This window comes from Chenopodium album, chromosome 23, assembly GCF_948465745.1.
Source record: "Chenopodium album chromosome 23, dcCheAlbu1.1, whole genome shotgun sequence".
NCBI lineage: Eukaryota > Viridiplantae > Streptophyta > Magnoliopsida > Caryophyllales > Amaranthaceae > Chenopodium > Chenopodium album.
In genome coordinates, this window is record NC_137856.1 from 30,884,600 (window position 1) to 30,904,503 (window position 19,904).

Below are 19,904 nucleotides of genomic sequence, written 5' to 3' on the forward strand. Positions count from 1 at the left end.
TTGTTTTAGTTGTGTATTAGAAGCTACAATTAAAAAATCGACATATCACATACTTTTATTATTTCTCGACTAATTTATAATAAAATACTTATCAATCAATAATCTATAATTATATATAACTGTAGATCACCATGCATTGCACGGGAGCTAACCTAGTTTTGTCATAAATTCCCAACTTAATTCCATTTTAGGAAGTATATTTAATGCTTATACATAACCCATATATCATTACAGCAACCCAAAACCCGGTACGAGTAAAATAAATTTCTCAACCCAAAGACCGGACTGATTAGTTTGGTCCGGTCCGGTCCGAACCAAATTTTGAACACCCCTAGTTGGCTGTGCAATTGATGCAAAAAGTTGCAGTATTGCGAAGCTGCCACAGAGGCTGAGGGACTCTAGACCGCACGCCTGCTCCTCCGCGCAATCGGCTTGCCGTCTTGTCTTCTTCGTCAGTAAGTCGACGTTTTTCTCTCTCCTACTTTGTTTAATCATCAAGTTTTAATTTCTCTTTGATTAATTTATACCAATTTTATCTCTGATCATCACATATTTAAATTCAATCATCTTCATAAAATTTCATTTCAATTCAATTCATTTGTCGATTTCTCCCTATCTTCATAATTATAGGGTTTTGCAATTTTGTAATTTCTGTTGAATTATCCTGTTGTAGTGTGTAATTTTAAAACTTGTTGGTTATATAATCAAAGGATTTGAATTTATGATGTTGTTATTCTGTTGAAATTGAAATCAGGTGACTGTTAACTGCAATTGGTTGTAGCAATGTCAGTGCCTAATGAAGATAGTTCATCTTCATCAAATTCTCAGGTACTTAGCCGATTTCTGTCTTATGCCGAGTTCGTTACAATTTTCTTGTGGTTTTTGGCTTTTAATTTGATTTTAGTTATAAGTTCCAATTGTGATCTGATCACCAACAAAATAGACAAATCAGTCACTTGTTTTCGAGGCTAAAACGAATTGTTGGTGGATCGGTAAATTATTGGTAATAGCCTTTGGATGGAAAGGGGAATACAAATTGATATAAAGTAAAATTGGCATGGTTTTTAATGGTTTAGGGATTACTAGAGGACTAGAATGCTGTTAATGAAAAGGAAGAGGGAGGTGTTATCGATGGATTGTAACTTTGTAAGTAAATCCGTTATTGGTTCCCAATCTATTCTCACTATTGCTCAAACACAGAAACGGGAGTTGTCTAATGTCCAACGTTGGGCCGACACTTTGCAGTTCTAAAGAGTTTATCTGATGTATCTCAACTCTGCATTTCCCTTTATTTTTACAAAGCTCAAACAAAGCACATTACTTCATATTTTGGAACTGAACCTTTTCTTAACTTTTACTACTCCGTAATAACTTAACCACTTAGATAGGTGTAATAGACTAACCTTGGGAGGGGAGGGACACTATTTGCATCGTAGTGTATTTCAGTTACGAGGCAGCTTGGGGAATAAGTTGAGGAGTTTAGACAAAGAGGGAGGAAATTAAGTAAAAACATATTTATATAGGGTAGAGATCAGTGTGAAAAATAAGCAGAATATTTTGAGTGGTTGCTTAGAATTGGGAGTGTCCAGCTGCTTGAAAAATTGGGATTGTAAACCCCGTTTGATGATTTATTTTCTATGAATTTCAGTTACTACTTCTATCAACTTTCCCTCTATTTTTCCATTCTACTATAGATTGAACAACCCCCCCCCCCCCCCCTCTCTCTCTCTCTCTCTCTCTCTCTCTTCCACCCCCCTGTCCCGTTTGTATAGATAATATTTATCCCCCTGAGCTTGATTGCTACCAGAATTCTAATCAGCCTCAAATTCCTACTTTTTAATGGATACTACTGTAAGGGAAAGCAACCTTATTCTTGATCATTGGTAAAGGTAGAGGGATAAAAAGAATAGATGTAGGTTGCTCACCTCAAATGTGTTAACAGTCTTTTTCTCTGCTAGCTTTTATTGAGATGCTGCTATCTTCTATAACATACCTTCAAGTGATATCTCACTGCACCCAAGGTAGACAATGTGTTTTGAGTGGAAGTTTCATGTCCAGCTGTAAGTAGCAAACTATTGATGAAACATCTCTGAATTCCATTCTTGTGCCAAGGGGCTAGGCCCTTGCTAGGTCTCATCCTATGCCTTATTTATTTTTCCAGGAACATTGGACAAACCACTATTTGGATTTATTATAATTCTCTAAGCTTGCTTGAGGATCAAAGCTTGATCGAAGACTCCTATCCGTTTATAACGAGTCTCTGACACAAACATTAGGGAATATTATTGCAGAAATAGGCTGATAACAATGCTATTTATGTTCACTAAGTTTCATCAGCTATCCCTGTTCCACCAACAATGCAATAAAAAATCGGTAGAACTTAGACAGAACATCGGTGAAAAACTGAAAACAGACAAAAGAACCAGAGAGATTATCTATACTTTTATAGCTGGTGAAAGGTAAGAGCACTGCAAATCTGCAATACTCTAATTTTTTTTGACCTTTTCTGCCAAATCAATGTGATTGAACCTCTTTGTTCTGTTTCCTAACGTCAAATAATGGGGCAGAGACCAAAATTCTTTGAAAGCCTCATCAACTCGTCCTAAACATAGAACTTAAAATGTTATATTTTGGGCTTACTACTTTACTAGGATCAAAGATATCCTCATATTGATCAACCCTCACAAAGCTTCACTATATGTATTGATTATATACAAAGTGACCCTTGGGCTGTTGTAGGAAATAAATTACATGAATAGTTTATCCATAAATGACTCAAGTTCTTGCACCTATCAAACATATAGTTTTTTTTTTTTGAAACATTTAGTTTATGAAGGAGGAAATATTTCTGTAGAAGCTGCACAGGTTTTATGCTGAATTCAACCTTGATGGTTAATTGCTGTTGTGTTGTTGTGAAAGAGGCACTTGATTGAGGTTAAAGGTCTTTGAATTAAAGTACTTGGATGGTATTTCCTTGCTTAAAATTGATGAGCCCATGAATTATGGACTTTGCTTTGAAATATGGATAGTGCTGAATGGTGGATTGGTGGATGATATCTGATCATCTCCATAATCAAAGTGGCGCTTATTGTATCAGGGATGATGTTGATTGATGAGAGCATATCTATCATGTTATATATATCTGTAGGTTTGTAGGAACCTGGCTAATCAAGCAAGAGATAGTGGTCTGGTTCAAGATGAAAAGTTGTTGCTGCAATTTATAGGAAAGATTGATGAGTGAATAAGATGGGGCAACAGAAAGACTTCTGCTGCTGATACTGTAAAAAAATTACTACCAAGATAATTGAGTGTTCGCTTCCTTGTTTTGGGTTGAGGGGTAGGGGTGGGGAGGGGGTTTGAGGTTTTACTGTAGCAACATTAGCAAAATGTGTTTTGACAGCTTTGGGTAGCATTGCATTTTGGGTTGATTTACATCAATTTATGAAATCAGACCCAGGAAGTGTCTAAATCTATCTAGCATTGTATTTTGAGTCGATTTGCAGCCTTCTGTGACATACCTGTCAAGGTTTTTATGTATCTGATTCTATGATCTGCGCACAGATCTGTTACACACTGCTTTTGGGTTGTTATTTTCTCTTCCAAAATTTAGTTAAAATGCAGAGGGTGTTTCTTTATACTATACACAATAAATTTTAATTTTTATTTTAATTGATGTTTGATAATATCTGACGCAAGCTAACAAACAAAGAAAGTATTCATTCACTGATGCTTCAGTGATCTAGGAATCTAGGATCTTTATTTACTTGTTCAAGGTTTCAGTGATGTCTAGAGGTCGACTTTGGAGCCAGATTTAACATGTATTGAATATGAACATACGACATTGTCTCTGCAGTGGATCAAAGATTTTGAATACGAGATGTATTTGAATATTAACTTTTTTTTAAGTTGACCAGACTCATATGCTGACCATTCATGATAGCTGAACCTGTGTTATTTATGTAAATCTTGTTTGTTACATGCATACCGTGTTTTAATTGCTGAATGTATGAGGTTTGTGCTTGCAGATTCCATCACAATTATTTGGTGACCTCTTGGATTCGATCATTGTTGATGTTGCATCAGAGTGTCACCGAATTGCAAGGCTTGGACTTGATCGGAATTTAGAAGAAGAGGAAGAAGAATTGAAGTTGTCAGTACAAGCCAGGGCAAAGGTTGCTGATTCAAGTAATAGTGGTGAAGTAAATGGAAAGCACGTAGTGGACATATTTGGACAAACTCACCCAACTGTGGCAAACGACGTATTTGATTGCATGAACTGTGGGAGATCTGTTACGGCTGGAAGATTTGCACCCCATTTGGAGAAATGCATGGGAAAGGTAATTTGAAACTATAATATATTTTGTAATTCTTAGTAAAGATGTGGAAATTTATATTGTAAGAAACAGTTTTGCTCTTCAACAATTTGTTTTCTTTTAGCTGATCATTTGTCTGAATCTATTAAACCTATCTTTGTTAATACATACAGGGTAGAAAGGCCCGTCTTAAAGTTACCAGAAGTAGTACTGCGGCACAGAATCGATACTCTCGAAGCAGCCCAGTTCCCGTGTATTCCCCTTATTCAAATTCCCCAGCCACAAATCGGTTATCAAATGGATCGCCTGGTGGTGCAGGTGACGAATTCCTCAACGGCACAGCTGAAGATCCTTGAGAACTGAATTAAAAAAACAAAATTGATGTGGCAGACCAAGACTATATATGCAAGGCTAGTATAACTACGTTGGCTGCCATAGACTGCAGCTCAGGGTATGTAGTTTACATGCAAGTAGTCGCAGGTATATTTTTTCTGTCCTGCTGCTCGAATTCTAGTACTGATGTAAATGCATGACAGCATGAGTAAACTGGACCAACTCCTTAGTTGGATGTAAGATGAACAGCTGCAGATATAACTATATAAGTTTCTTTCACATCAATGGGGTGTTATGCCATTGGACGAAATTGAGATACAAATAGGTCATATGGATTGTGTTTGGTTCGAGCTAGATTCGATTGAAAAATCGTGTAGTTTAGGTCATTTTAATCTGGATCACATAAGGTCAATGGTTTTCAATGACATAACTTCCTCATCTTATTACAGGTTATCTTCTCCTTATAATTAGTTGAAGCTTATTATTATTTTTTGATTCGTATGTTAAGGTCATTTAATTTATATGATGTTTGTTGTTGAAAATCTACTTGAAATTGCTGAAATATTGTCTTTTTTTTTGGAAAATTAACAATTTACATGCTAATCTGCCAAGGAAGTGAGTCATACTCACAAGCCGATTTAGCTAGACAATCTTGAACAACATCTGAAATTTCCAAGTTTAGTATGAATTAGTGCATCAATTTAATTTAATTCTTAGTGTATGATATTGTAGAAATCCATTTCATGAATTACAATGTGGTTTATGTATCTTATTGGCAAATATTATTAATCAATGGTTTATATGTAGACAATGCTTGCTAGAATAATCACTAATTTGGCAAGTTATAGAGATTAATTAGATAATATGCTTAGTTAACACTGATAATTGAGTTTGTTACGTTGGGAACTTGCTTACTAGTAGTATGATCTGTGCAAGTATAAATAACATTGCATACATGCAGAACTCATATACTTCAATTTTTTCCATTGAATTGCAAAAGAATTCATAAATTTTATATTTGATCTTCATTTCACAATTAAGGCAATATCTTGTTACATTAACTGCCATGAATTTAACTCAAACTTACGGGCATCAAGGCCGCTTTCTTCGACTGCTAACATTCTTGAGACTACTGATAACATGGTAAATTAAGGGCCTGTTCTCTTACGTTGAAATTCAATTCAATTCAGTTCAGCTGAGTTGAGTTCATTTCAGCTCAATTCAGTTCAGTTCAGTTCAGTTCAGTTCAGCTCCTAATTTCCTTCTCTTATAAAATATTCATTTCAGTTCAGTTTAGTTCAGTTCAGTTCAGCTGAGTTCAGTTCGGTTCAGTTCAGCTGAGTTCAGTTCAGTTCAGTTCAGTTCAGCTGAGTTCTGTCAATGAGAACATGCCCTAAGTTCTTTTAATCTTTTTTTTCTTTTTGAGAAAATATGGTAAAATAAGTTTAATGCAATGGCTTGATCCTAATATTGCTTTCACTCATATAACTCATAAATAACTAATTAAATACTCTAGGATCTTTCTTCAAAAAAAAAAAAAAAAAAAAAGCTCTATGATCATTTATTTATCTACTGCTTTTGGATTATCAATATTAATAATATACAATATTAATAAATAACTCTGTATATAGAATTGTTGTGCAGTTTATATATTTTCTAGTTAAACAATTCGGATGTTACGAAATATAAATTAAAATTGGTTTATTGAAAATTTATTAGTTCAGTTTGTAGAGGCATAATCCTTATTGGACTTATATTTATTCAGCTTAAGTTAAATTTTTTTATTTGATATAATACAGGTCATAAATTCATCATAATCATTTTATTTGACATAGTATTAGGAAAATAATGAACCATGAACCATTTTTCAAGTATACGAGATAACGAGAGGTCATAAATTCATAAGTATACATATATCTTGGGTTAGAAATATGAATAAATTATTGAGGCAAAAGACATAGCTTTTAATTTTATTTATTTATTTATTTATATATTTTTTAATGTAGCCTTTCTTGCACCACAGAGTCTTATATGTGGCTGGCCACACGGTGTGGCCAGCCACTATAGGGGGTTACTTCACTAGTGAAATGGGGGTTACTTGGTCAGTGTTAAAGGGGTTACATTATCATTATTATAGAGTTACTCGGGCAGTGTTATAGGGTTACTCGGTCAGTGTTACAGGGGTTACTTAATCAATGTTATAGGGGTTACTTTAAATGGCCACACGCTGTGGCCAGCAGCACACAAGACGTGCTGTTCTTGCACTCCCTTATCAACGGACCTAAGTTTATGACTTTATATTGAGGAAAAAATATGGCTCTTTTCTAGGAAAAAGTAATAATATAGCTTAATTATTGTTATTAAGTTGATGAAATAGAGGTTAAAAAAAAATAGAGGTTAAATTAATTTTATTTGACATACTACGTATATATCTTGACATCTTGTATTAGATACATGAATTGTACAAATTGAAGTACGTTATATGCAGTGAATTGTATTTTTTTTTATAATAAAGTTACAATAAGTTTTTATTATATCTTTCGATGAATAAATGTTTAAATCTAGTTGGCTTATAAGGGGGTGTCACACTATCTAGTAGCATTGAAATTTAATTAGTTCATCGATACTTAATTCATGTTCGTGCATAATCTAGGCACCTTGCATCCTTGCCGGTAGTCTATGGAAAATTAGAAGGCGCGAACAAGATCGTCGAGCACATGAGAAATAATGTTATAGGCATTTCTGTAGCAATTTTTATTGTTGTAATAATAGTAATAGCTTATATTTTCTGTTATTATTATTTAGCTCGACGTTATGTCCAGCGTAAATTACCTGGAAAAATATATAGAAGATTTTCATTAGACATATACTTTGTAGATAGGCAAACAGAATTTATTAACGAAGATTGTGCCATATGTATTTATCCATTTGAAGACGGAGAATTGCTTCGGATTCTTCCAACGTGCAGGCACAACTTCCACTGCCATTGCATCAACGTATGGTTTTCGAAACGTGACTGTCGATGCCCAAATTGTAAATATGATTATTCTGAGGGAAATTATTGTACATTATAGTATATTAGATTTTTTTCTTTTTGGATTATAATTCCTGTTGTACGAGTACTAGTTAAATTGTAATACATCAAGTTTGTTTGATTACATTATTGCGTCAAATATATATAATCTTATGAAAGACAGTAATTTTTTGTAAGTGATTGGGCTTTTTCATATAGTCCCCTTCAAATTTAGTGGTGGCATGTAATGTGATCATGAAAATTAATACTCGGTAGCTAAATGAGGTTGACATTGGGGAAAGTCATGCCTTGACATTTGTTTTCGAACTCTTGATTTTTCTTGATGATTCTACAACATATATAGGTACTTTTTTTTCACGAGGTAAACGAAATATATAGGTAATTTTTTTTCACGGGTAAAGGGTAAAATAAATGGGACTATATGAGGTTAATATTGGGGAAAAGGGTAAAATAAAGAAAGTCATGCCTTGACATTTCGTTTACCCCGGTAAAAATCAAGAAGCATATAGGTATACGAAATGAGGTTTCAAAAAAAAAAAAAAAGGTATACGAAATGAAATGAAAAAGGGAAAGAAAGAGAAAGGAATTAAAAGAAAAAAAAAACCCTTACATGTTAATTTAGAAAAACATAGGAAAACAAGCCCCTAGTCCCACCATCACGCCACCACACAACCTCCTATTTCCTTCACTTTTCACCTTCTCCGGCCACCACTCACCACCCCACCCCCACCACTTATCGCCCCTCGCCGAGTCACCGCACCTCCCTCACCCCTCCTCGCCACTCCCCTCCCTCCAAAAAACATCCCCCCACTCCCGGAAAAACCTAGAAGTAAATAACCCTTGGCTAGGGTTTTGAGGGGGGGTGGAGGGGCGTCCGACGATTTTATTTTGGGAGGGGGAGGGGTTTATTATTTCTAGCTTAGGGTCTTGCGGGGGATTTTTTGTGTGTGTGTGTGTGGGGGGGGGGGGTTATTTTATTATGAGGCCAGGATGGCCCATTTTATCTCGTTGATAAACATAATTCGTTTATCAAATGACAAAAATGTAAATAAATCAATAATTTTGCCTAGTCATCATGACATATTTGTAGGGTTGTCAATGGGGCGGGGCGGATGTTGGCCTTGCCATCCCTATCCCCACCTAATATTTTCATCCCCATCCCCATCCCCGCCCCATCGGGTACAACTCCAAAACCATCCCCACCCCACCCCCACACTTGGATATCCATCCCCACCTAATCCCCAATAAAGACCCGCCTAATCCCCACCCAAGATCCACCTAATCTCCGTATCTCAAATATACAATCCTACATAATTAATACGAATTATAAAATAAAACATTCTACACACATTTTTATGTTATAATATAAGTGTCGTACAAAGTATTATAATTAATATTATTGTATTTCACGTAATTATTTTATAAATAGTATTAAAGTACGTAATTTTGCTTTAAAAGATATATAGATGTGGGTATGAGGTGGGGATGGGGCGGGTACGAAGTGGGGCGGGTGGGGCGGGGTGGATACAACATAAAATCCACCCCGCCCCATCACCCGTGGCGGGTATGGTTTTTATCCCCATCTCCGCCCCACCACCCGCCTAACCGAGACCCATCCCCGCCCCACTGAGGCGGGGATGGGGCGCGTCTCCTACTTGACCCGCCCCACTAACATCCCTACATATTTGTAAATAAATCAACTATTGTGGATCCATTTTCTAGTCATCATCACATATTTATAAATAAAACCAACTATTGTGGGTCCAAAAAGTTTGTTGTTAATTTGTTTACAATTTTATCATTAAGAGATAAACTTGTATTTTCTTATTATTTTCAAGATATAAAACTAGAGAACAATAAATTATAAATTTCAAATTAAATCATTTCCTAACCGTAACATTTTGGTTTATTGTCCAGGTCCAAAATTCTTTTCAAATTAAACACCGGCCAGTAGAATTAGGAAAATTGATATGAAATTTCTTGAAAAGTTGAAGAAAAATTTATTAATGTTTATCAATAGAAGTAGTAGCACACGTTCATCATATTATATTGGAGTAGTACCACCATAGAACATTAGGCGTCCATATTTATTAGACCATCCATAATCAGTGACTTTATAATGCGGATCATCATAATACGTCTCAGTTTCTACAGGGTTATTATCTTCCTTTAAATTTTCATCCAACACTGTAATTTCAGTCACAATAGCAACATATAATAGAGTTGAGACACCTATGTAACCAGTTCCCATAGGCGGTAAAGGTTGATCGACAGGGCCATATGCTTCGCCACCAAATGAAACAAAAGTCGCTGAATTTGCCAATCCATTGAATATCTTTCCCGGCCAAAACCCTTGTATGGTGTTTTTAGACCCTACTACTAGCCACCAATTTCCATCTTTCAGATCCTATGTAATTACACATTAAACATATATACCAGCAATCACATAACTAATTTAACACAAAAAAGAATGGGGGAGCATTTATAAATCAACAACTATGAAGAAAAAAAATATATACTAAATTCTTAATACATATAACTAAAAAATTAAACTTTAGTATTTACCTTAAATATTTTGACGTCCATACCATATATTGTTCTTCCAAGTATTGACATTGGTTCAAGCACGTCGTCAACAAGTGATTCTTTATTAACATTAACAAATCCAGAACATAACATATTGAAACAATGAGATGAACCAGCCTATAAAAGTAATAATAAAATAATTAAATTATACTTCGAAATGGTATATTGGGTACAAATGTAATTTATTCAATCGTCAATGACACTTGAAGAAATTTTTTACATGCATGTTACTGAGGCATACATACTAGACACTAGCTTAATTAGTGTAAAACATGTTGCTCCATACTCCTTATTTAAGTTTATAATAAGGTTCTCTTATTGTGTACTTAATAAAAACGAACCAATCTTGAATTTTAAATTTCAACCAAAAGCTTTTGTCTTCGTTCTAACATGGTATTATGAGTGAAAATTCCAAGAAGGTTGCCGTTTTAAATCTCATCAACCTTGTTTTGAAGGGGAATATTAATTAGGAAATTTTGATTTTTACCACCTTCAAATAACGACTTTATTGAATTTATCACCTCCCAAAAAAAATATTTACTTTACCACCTCATAAAAAAATAAAACATCAGTTTTACCACCAATCACCTGCAACTAACGGATTCCGTCCATAACTCCGTTAGTGGGGCCTACCTTGCACACGCGTCGCCATATTATTGGGTAAGTTTTTAAAAAAACAAAAAAAATCAATCGGTGGTTGTTGCCACAGTCGGGACCCCCCACCGCCGGACCGGCTACGACCAGCCCCACCACCTAATTGTTAAGACCAGCCCCCACCACCTAACCGCTACCAGCCACCGTCGGGACCCACAGCCACCGCACCGATTTCGACCCCCTTTCCACCAATTTCCGACCTCAAAACCCTGGCCACCACCTAACAGCTACGACCAACCCCAACACCTAACCGCTACCACCACATCACACCGCACACCACAGCCGCACCGATTTCGACCCCCTTTCCAGCAATTTCCGACCTCAAAACCCTAGCCACCACCTAACAGCTATGACCAACCCCACCACCATCCAAACCCAGACCAGAAACCACCGCCACCCAAACGCGAAACCACCGCGACTCGAAACCACCACCACCCAGATGCAAAACCATCGCAATCCACCCCAGCCAACCTAACCCCAAAACCAACCTAACCCCAGACAAGAAATCACGTCACCCACATGCGAAACCACCGCGACCCGAAACCACCACCACCCAGACGCGAAACCCACTCGAAATTCCGACCAACCGAGGTAGTTGCTTTCGTTGTTGGTTGGTTGACATGGAAGATCGGTGAAGATAAAGAAGAACCGTAAAAAATGTGGGCCCTTCTAACGGATTCATGGACGGAATCCGTTAGTTGGTGGTAAAATCGAATTTTTGGAAATTTTGGTGGTGGTAAAGTAAATCTTTTTTTTTTTTTTGAGGTGGTAAATTCAATTAAGTGGTTATTTGAAGGTAGTAAAAGTCAAAATTTCTTATTAATTATTAAGTATTGTGTATGAGGATTTTAGTTTTCTACCATTAGTATATACTACGTATATTTTTTCACTGGAGTTGGCCTTTTAACAATAAGTAATATATTAAGTACAAATTATAAGTGGTTTCAAAAAAAAAAAAAAAAAAAAAAAAAAAAAAAAGTACAAATTATAAGTAATATTAATTAAGATAGAAAAAAACAGCTATTGTTACTTACATTGAAATACTGGAAAAATCGGGTACGATTGTCCTTGTTTACGAGTGGATTAATCTATATTCATATGGAATTAAGTATTATCAAGCTGAAGGTAACAAATTTAACACAATTATTTAGCAAACTAAAAAAAACTTGGTACAAGATAAAATACAAGTACAAAGGAATTAGCTAGCGAACTAGCGTAGTGAACAAATTTTAATTCTTTCTTTTCGCATCTAATTTTTGTTTTGCCTTATCCTCAAATCATGATTACCTACTTAATATCAATATTTGTAATTCTATTTTCGTGTAAATTAATATCATTATATGTATCAAAACCTTGTAGGGTTGGTTGGGCCGAAATAATATAAATATACTTTATGTTGTAAAATAGTGTTTGTTCATTATCATTTGCCATTTGGTACTTCATTCGATGATTAATTATAATATAGTTTTATGATATTCTACATTCTGTCGATATTCTCTCCCTTTCCTCTATTCGTTCATCCCCTCTCTGTACTTTTATAATACTTTACAAATTATATCAGGTATTTACTTACAAATTTTTAAAATTAAACCTTAAACCTTAGCTTCATTATATTAATTCAAACTTCATAAATTTTTAAATAAGACCTTCTTACCACCATAATACGACTGTTGCTAGGTGGGTTGGACCAAGTGGAGAGAGAAAATGGGATCGCTTGACATGCTTGCGGTGACTCACAAAAGTAGTAGATTTTATGATGATATATATAAGAGTTGTTGTAAGGTTTTGATGATTGTGAACAAATGATGATTATCTAACTAATTATATGTGTATTGAAATGTGCATGAACAAGTCATGAAGCATTAAGATGATTGAGTACAGGTTAGATCATTATAGAAGATGGTTCTCTACATACAATGTATGGATCGTGCTTGAGTTCCTCAGGGGAACAAAAAGAGAAGAAGTCTAAACGTACAAACGTATTGTTAGACTTTACATGCAGTTCTTAAGAAGAATGAGAAGATGTTCTTTGCAAGGAATAAGCAGCAATTCCTGAGGGGGAACAAGAAAAGAGAAGTTCCTTGACAGGAACAGAAGCATCGGAAGAAACATGAAGACAGAAAAATAGGAGTATATTTTTCTAGGAATCATGTAAGTATGTTGGACAAGATAAATTGTTTGGAACATGCCTATGGAACTAAATTGGAACTTTAATCTCGAAGGAACTGACACTCTGGAAGGAACTGGGTGTTGCTGACCAACCAGTTCCTCACGGGTTAGTCTAAAATTCGTGTATAGGAGAAACACGAGTTTGCACAGCTCTAAAAGTCAGTTTTCAACGTTAATAGTCATTGCATTATCTTTGCCTACTCTTTAGGTAGTTAGTTTTGACTAAGTATTATTTATTTTAAATAGATTTTATTTTATAAAAGATAAGTTTTTAAAATAAAATCTGATTTCCTTGTTAGTCAAAAATATATTTTATTCTCCTTATCTTCTCCTATATTTTAGGGATTTACTATAGGTTGCTTCCTATCTAATCTCTAATTGGTTTAATATTTCAAATTAAATGGGTTAGTTGTTTTAGGATAAAATAGTTTTTTATAAATTTTTAATGAATAAAATCCGAATCAGTTTTTAATTGATAAAAAACTGATTCGGTTAGGATTTAAGTGTTTTATATTTTCTATTTTTATTTATTAAGTTTTTGGAAAAATAAAAATTACTTTTCACGTTTAATTTGAAACAGCTTTTTACTGGAGAAAAATAAGGAGATCATGGAGAACATGCTTTTAACTCCAATCCATGTCTTCCATTACTTCTTATGTTCATGGAGTTAATGGAGATAATGCCTAGAATTTAGGAAGCACTACTATTATGGTTGAAGATCATGGGGTGAATGGGTTTGTCTTTGAAGCACTATAAAAAGAGAAGTTTTCATTCATTCCAAACGGTCTGACTTCGGTGAGTCATTCCAAAATAACGTATGTCTCAAGTGGAAGAGCAGCAGAAAAGAATTATATTTTCTCTCCACGTTTTTGAGTCAGTTCCTCCAGGTTCCAAGTTCCTTACACATCTCAAAGTGTCCAACATATTAGTTTTATACGTTATATCTTTTATATGTATTTGAGAGTTGTTTAAGGGTTTGAGTGAACTCTTGTAATGGGGAATTTATAAGGGTTGAGTGAACTCTTGTATTGGGGTGAGAACTTGAGTGAGTTCGTTGTATGTAGAGAAAGCTTTGAGTGAAGCTTGAGAGAAAGAGAAAGAGTAAGGCTTTGAGTGAAGTCTTGAGTGAGAAGAGAGGTCTTTGAGGGAAGATTTCGAGCAGCAACTATTAGAGGGAATAGTTGTTAGGGATATGAGTTCGTTGAGGAACTCGGTAGAGGCTCTAGTTCCTCATAGGTTGTAACAGAGTCGTTGGCCTATTTTAGTGGAATGTTTTGAGTCAAAATCCCTTGGGGTCGAGGTTTTTCACTTCCTATTTGGCCTAGGAAGTTTTCCTCGTAAAATCTCTCTTGCACTATTTCTCTATTGCGTTAAGTTTCTTTTAATTCCGCAAAAAGTGACTAGCAAGCTCCATACTACAATTCACCCCCCCTCTTGTAGTATTTCATCTAAATAACAAGAGTATAAGATGATATGCTAATGTTTCTCATTCAATTCAGTAACAGAATAATTTTGTTGCTTTTCTATCACTTAATACTGTTGTGATTAGAGCTGTTAATTCGGGTATTCAAGTCGGGTTTGGGTCGGGTCAAATTAGGTCTCGGGTTAAATTAGGATCAGGTTATGTCGAGTCAATCTAGCTTCAGATCAGGTTCAGGTTCAGGTCGAGTCAGTTTCAGTTCAAGTTATAAAGGCTCGTTCACCTTTTCGGATATAGGTCGAGTTCAATTCGAGTTAAAATCAGATTGGGTCCAATTTCAAGTTCGGGTTGTGTTGAGTCGGATTTGGACGGGATAACAAGATGGTATATTCGGGTTCGGGTTAGTGTTGAATCGGGTTCTAGTTCAAGTTCAATTCTAATAAATATCGATGTGGCCAAGTTGAACTATATAATTACGCCTTCCATAATTTGATCAAGCATCATCAAGATTTTATTAAACCTATATACGAGTAATAGAGAACAAAAGTTATATAAGCTGAAAAAAAGATTTTATTAAATCGGATTGAAAGTTTACAGAATTATACCAGTATATAAATTGAATAAAAGGTATATAAAATTTAATTAAACCTCCCATGACTCTGGTTCATGTTTTAATTGAGTCGGGTACTAGTTCAGGTTCGGGTTGGATTAAATCGGTTGACGGTTACTATCAGGTCGGGGCAGGTTCGGGTTTAAGTCATAAAGTATTGGATCAAATGGGTTTTCGGTTAAGATCAGGTTAGGTTCAACTCAGGTTACAAGTCACTAGTTTCACCCCATTATTCGAGTACAGGCTGGGTTAAGATCGTTGTCCGTTAAGGTCGGGTTCTCGGGTCGGGTAAGTTTTTGACAACAATAGCTATAATCCACACTTTTTGAGGAAATTTTGAGGTTTCGGGGCCTGGAGGCAAAAAGTGTTGAAACCCTAGGGGATTAATCTCGGGGTCATATATTGTCGTTTGAAACCACATAATATGATCATTATATGTTGTCATAAACGTCCATGGCATACTTGAGTTTACGAAATCAGTGCAAGTTGTGAACGGGTAAAATGACCGATTAAGGGCATATTGGATGGTTCCATTGACCCAATTGGACACCAAGAGGGTATTAGGAAGCATGGTAAACATCTCGCCAATTTTTATTTCCGGGTGAAAAAAGGTCAAAAATTACAAAATTGAAGGCTACAATCCAAGCTTTTTGAGGAAAATTTAGGGTTTTGGGCCCTGTAGGGGAAAGCTTTGAGACCCTAAGGGATACATCTCGGGGTCATATAATGTCGTTTGAAACCATATATGATCATTATATGCTATCATTAACGTACGTGGTAGCTAGGCTTGAATTTACAAAACCACTACAAGTTGTGAACGGGTAAAATGACCATTTCAGGACATATTGGATGGTTCCACCGACCCAATTGGACTCCCGGAGGATATTACGGACCATGGTAAACATCTCGGGAATTTTTATTTCCGGGCGAAAAAGTTCAAAAAATTACAAAATCGAAGGCTATAATCAACGCCTTTTGAGGAAATTTTGAGGTTTTGGGGCCGGTGGCGAAAAGTGTTGAGTCCCTAAGGGATATATCTCGGTGTCATATAATGTCGTTTGAAACCATATATGATCATTATATGTTGACATAAACGTCTGAGGTAGGTTTGAGTTTACGAAATCACTACAAGTTGTGAACGGGGGTAAAATGACCATTGTCCGGGTACAGGTTGGGTTCAGATTATTGCCGATTCGGTCGAGTTCTCGGGTCGGGTCAGTTTTTGACAGCTTTAGTTGTGATGTGCCAGTAAACCATGTTTTTCGACGCGATTTATTTTATCATGCTATTTGTTATTAGCTAAACAAATACAATAAAAGTTAGTGAAATAATAAGTGATGGCTTCAAATTTCAATTGATTTATGGAGAAAATTATAATTTCATAAAATTATATTTATTTAAAGGAAAATTTGACAAAAACCACCTTTTAAAACACCTTTTTTTTTGTGAAAAACCACATTTATAATTTTTTTATGGTAAGAACACACCTAAAACCACATTTTTTTTGCGAAATAACACCTTAGGCCAGTTTCAAGGTATTGACCCTGTTTTTCTGGGGTTGACCCTCACGTGAGGTCATATGCTCAACCTCTCCCTTTCTGCATGTTTTCCCCTTTTCCTCCAATAATTATTTTCTCTCTCCTCATAACCACCAAAATCGTAGCTACCTAGCTAACCCCAAGAAGTGTCTTAAAACCACCAAATAGTGTAATTGTGTACTTTTAATTTCTTTCAACAATTTTCATGGAAATCACTCTCCCTAAATATAGTTCTCGTTTGACTTTTTACGATCTTCCAGTCGTTTAAAACGTGTGTATCTCTATTTTCATACGCGTAAAAATCATAAAAACTTGATATTATATACGATGTAATGAATCCAATAAGATTCCACGTGAACATATAATCTCTAATGAATTAACAAGAGTTAATTGTCAAAGTTTTTGAAGTTTCATGACTTACCATCCATCCAGCTATGGCATCATTTCCATTCATAAGTGTCACTCCACCCAAAGTATATTGAGAATCAGTAACTTTAGGGTCATGATAACTGAATGTACCTTTCGCTCCATGATAAATCTTTGTACTTGGATTAGGAGATGTTAAAAAAAAAAGATGTATCAAGCTTGCATTCATTAAGGTCGGGAAATTATTTACACACTTGAGTTCATGATGCACCTAATTAACTCGAGGTTAATTTTTGCTTTTCATTCGATGACTAAATAAACAATAATCATCATATCCGATTAAGAAAAAGTAATATCGTACACCGAGATGTATATACACAACAATATTAATCTTTCTTAAAGCCGACATTCCGTTTGCAAAATTTAAAACTAGATTAAAAACACTTACATGATGATTTTCATCACTGTTGCTTTTGGTTCTTGAAGTATAATCTTCTGTAAACTGTTTACTCTTTTGATAGGAACTGTTCCGATTGGGCAACCTTTACCTCTTGACTTCATATTGGTGAGTATCACTCTTTCTTGGGGAATTGTTGATGACACTACTTCAAAGGCGAAACTAGATGGTTTCATCTAAATTAATGTAAACATAAATAAGACAAATGTAAGGAAATAGTACTTCGATATTTTTATTGACAACATGAATGTATTCACTTGAACCTCGGGATGGAACGTGTGGTTTGCCAATAGTGGATGATCGAAAGCAGGTTGTTTATAAAAGTCTACACAGTCATATATGTCTCCATACTCATTCTGCAAATCAAATCAAAATATTTAGTTTGTTACCTTTAACTTGAAAATTGTATATTCTTATTGCCCAAAATAATAAAATCAAATAAAGTATATTATAAAGGAAAAATAGCCCAAAATAATCCGAACATTACTCCGTCAAAAATCTCAACTTTGATTATTTCTTAATAATCCCAATTTTATACCCCATTATTTTAAAATGGTCCTTAGTGACTTGAAATCGGCTAAACATATAAATTAAAATTTGTGACTTGGGATTATTTGCTCACGTGTCACCATGTGATTGATCAAAATTAAAAAAAAAAATAAAAACAATAATTGAGAAAAAAAAAACCGCTACGACCCCCCGGCAGCTTTCAACCACCCTCCCCCCTAGCCCAGCGATCTCCACCAGCTAAGCTTTACCTCGCCGGCGCCAGCGACCCTTAACCAGCCCGGCGAACCAACCTGCCCAGTAACGACTAACCCCCAACATCGGCTAGCTCGTCTAACCCACTAGCCCCATGACTCACCTATATTTCCTTCCTTACCCACGATATGTGGCCGGATTCGATGAAGGGAAGGGAAGGGGCGGTCGGATATCAAGGAGGGAAAGGGAAGGGGTGCGTGGCCAAAATAGGGAAAAGGAAGGGATGCATGGGGTGGCTAGAACTAGGGAGGGTGGGCGTGGCAGGGGTTGCTGCTTGCCAGGCTAGGTTTAGGGTTTTTTTTTTTTTTAGGAAAGGTTTAGGTTTTTTTTAAAAAAAAATTAATAATGGTTTTTTTTTTAGAAAAAAAATTATTTAGTAAACCAATCATACACTGACATGTGTCTGGTAACTTATACTTACCAGTTGGATGACGATGACTGGTTGAGACCATTCAAAATGATCGGGACATAGTTGAGATTATTTTGGGCGATATGAGCAATATTCCTATTATAAAATAAGATTGTTTAAGAATTATATTTTATTTTATATGACTTTTCTAATAAAAAATATTATATACTTTGAAGTGTTTCTCGTATTACCTCTCTTTTTGTACGATTTTAAAACTTTATTTTTTGTTATTTCGGAAAGATAATGGTTTAAACATGCATGTAATCATAATTTTAAAAGCTTATAAATAAATTTTGGTCATTTTCTCACAAAATTATACAAATCAATAAATTTTTAAAAGCAAAAATATTACTTTCATTCGGATCTGTGTTCATTAAACGAATCTGGATTTGATCCAGATCCTACCTTTTACCAACCTGTTTGCAGTAGTGAAAACTTCAAAGATATTTGTTGAGAAAATCACCAAATAATAAATTTATGCAAGAACCAATGGTTAAGCTGATTTGTAATGAATACGGAGTATAAATTATTTTGAAAATTACCAACCTGATCGAGAAGATTTTAATACTCCCCAATACATTCTACGGAGTACAAATATAAATAGGAAAATGATATACATAGCCCTTAGGGCTACATATAAGCATTAAATTTACACTTGAAAATTGTAAAAAGTTAAGAAATCATAAAAATATAAACACAAATTATAATCAAACTTACCTTTTTTTTTTTTGAAAGGGAAATAAATATATAAATAACTTACCTTAAACGTTATAACACTTGTTTTCTGGAGGAGTTTAAATTGTTTTTCATAATCAAGCACCTTTCTAGACACACTATGACCGTTTGCTCCATAATTTAGTAGAAGTAACATCAAAGCTACCAAGTATGCTAGACATTTTACAACCATTGCTCTGCAAATTAAGTTTTCATAAAATTAATTAATCAATAAACTATAAAACCATTTAAAATTAAAGTAAAATTATTATTACTAATACAAACCTTATAATTTTCCTTTGACCAAATGCCGTTCTTAATGGTATGACATCATCATGCCCTGTCTGTCATAAAATATATACTCATAAGAAAAAATTAATTATGGAAAAGTATTTAATTTTTGTCACTTAACATTAAATACAGAAGATGTTCTATCCAAAAAAATCCTTAAAGATATGGAAAACATTTAATATTACATATACAGTATTAACTACAATTGAATGCTTATAAGAAAATTCAATTATAGGAGTATAATAAGT

The 19,904-nt window shown here is 34.9% G+C and overlaps 2 protein-coding genes across 2 annotated transcripts; one reads left to right on the top strand and one right to left on the bottom strand.

Moving 5' to 3' along the window:
* Positions 1-352: 352 nt before the first annotated feature.
* On the top strand, positions 353-4,959 carry LOC145609027 (SAGA-associated factor 11-like). Its single transcript, XM_081664600.1, has 4 exons — positions 353-455; positions 755-828; positions 4,026-4,337; positions 4,487-4,959. The coding sequence occupies exons 2-4, from the start codon at positions 784-786 to the stop codon at positions 4,667-4,669; spliced, it is 540 nt and encodes a 179-aa protein (XP_081520726.1). The 5' UTR covers positions 353-455; positions 755-783; the 3' UTR covers positions 4,670-4,959.
* A 4,765-nt stretch (positions 4,960-9,724) lies between these two features.
* LOC145607361 (protein neprosin-like) lies at positions 9,725-19,558 on the bottom strand. The gene is made up of 6 exons (XM_081663036.1): positions 19,412-19,558; positions 17,738-17,836; positions 17,472-17,656; positions 17,079-17,202; positions 10,246-10,383; positions 9,725-10,087 (listed from the first exon to the last, which is right to left on the bottom strand). Exons 1-6 carry the CDS (start codon positions 19,556-19,558, stop codon positions 9,725-9,727), a joined length of 1,056 nt encoding a protein of 351 aa, XP_081519162.1.
* Positions 19,559-19,904: the final 346 nt, after the last annotated feature.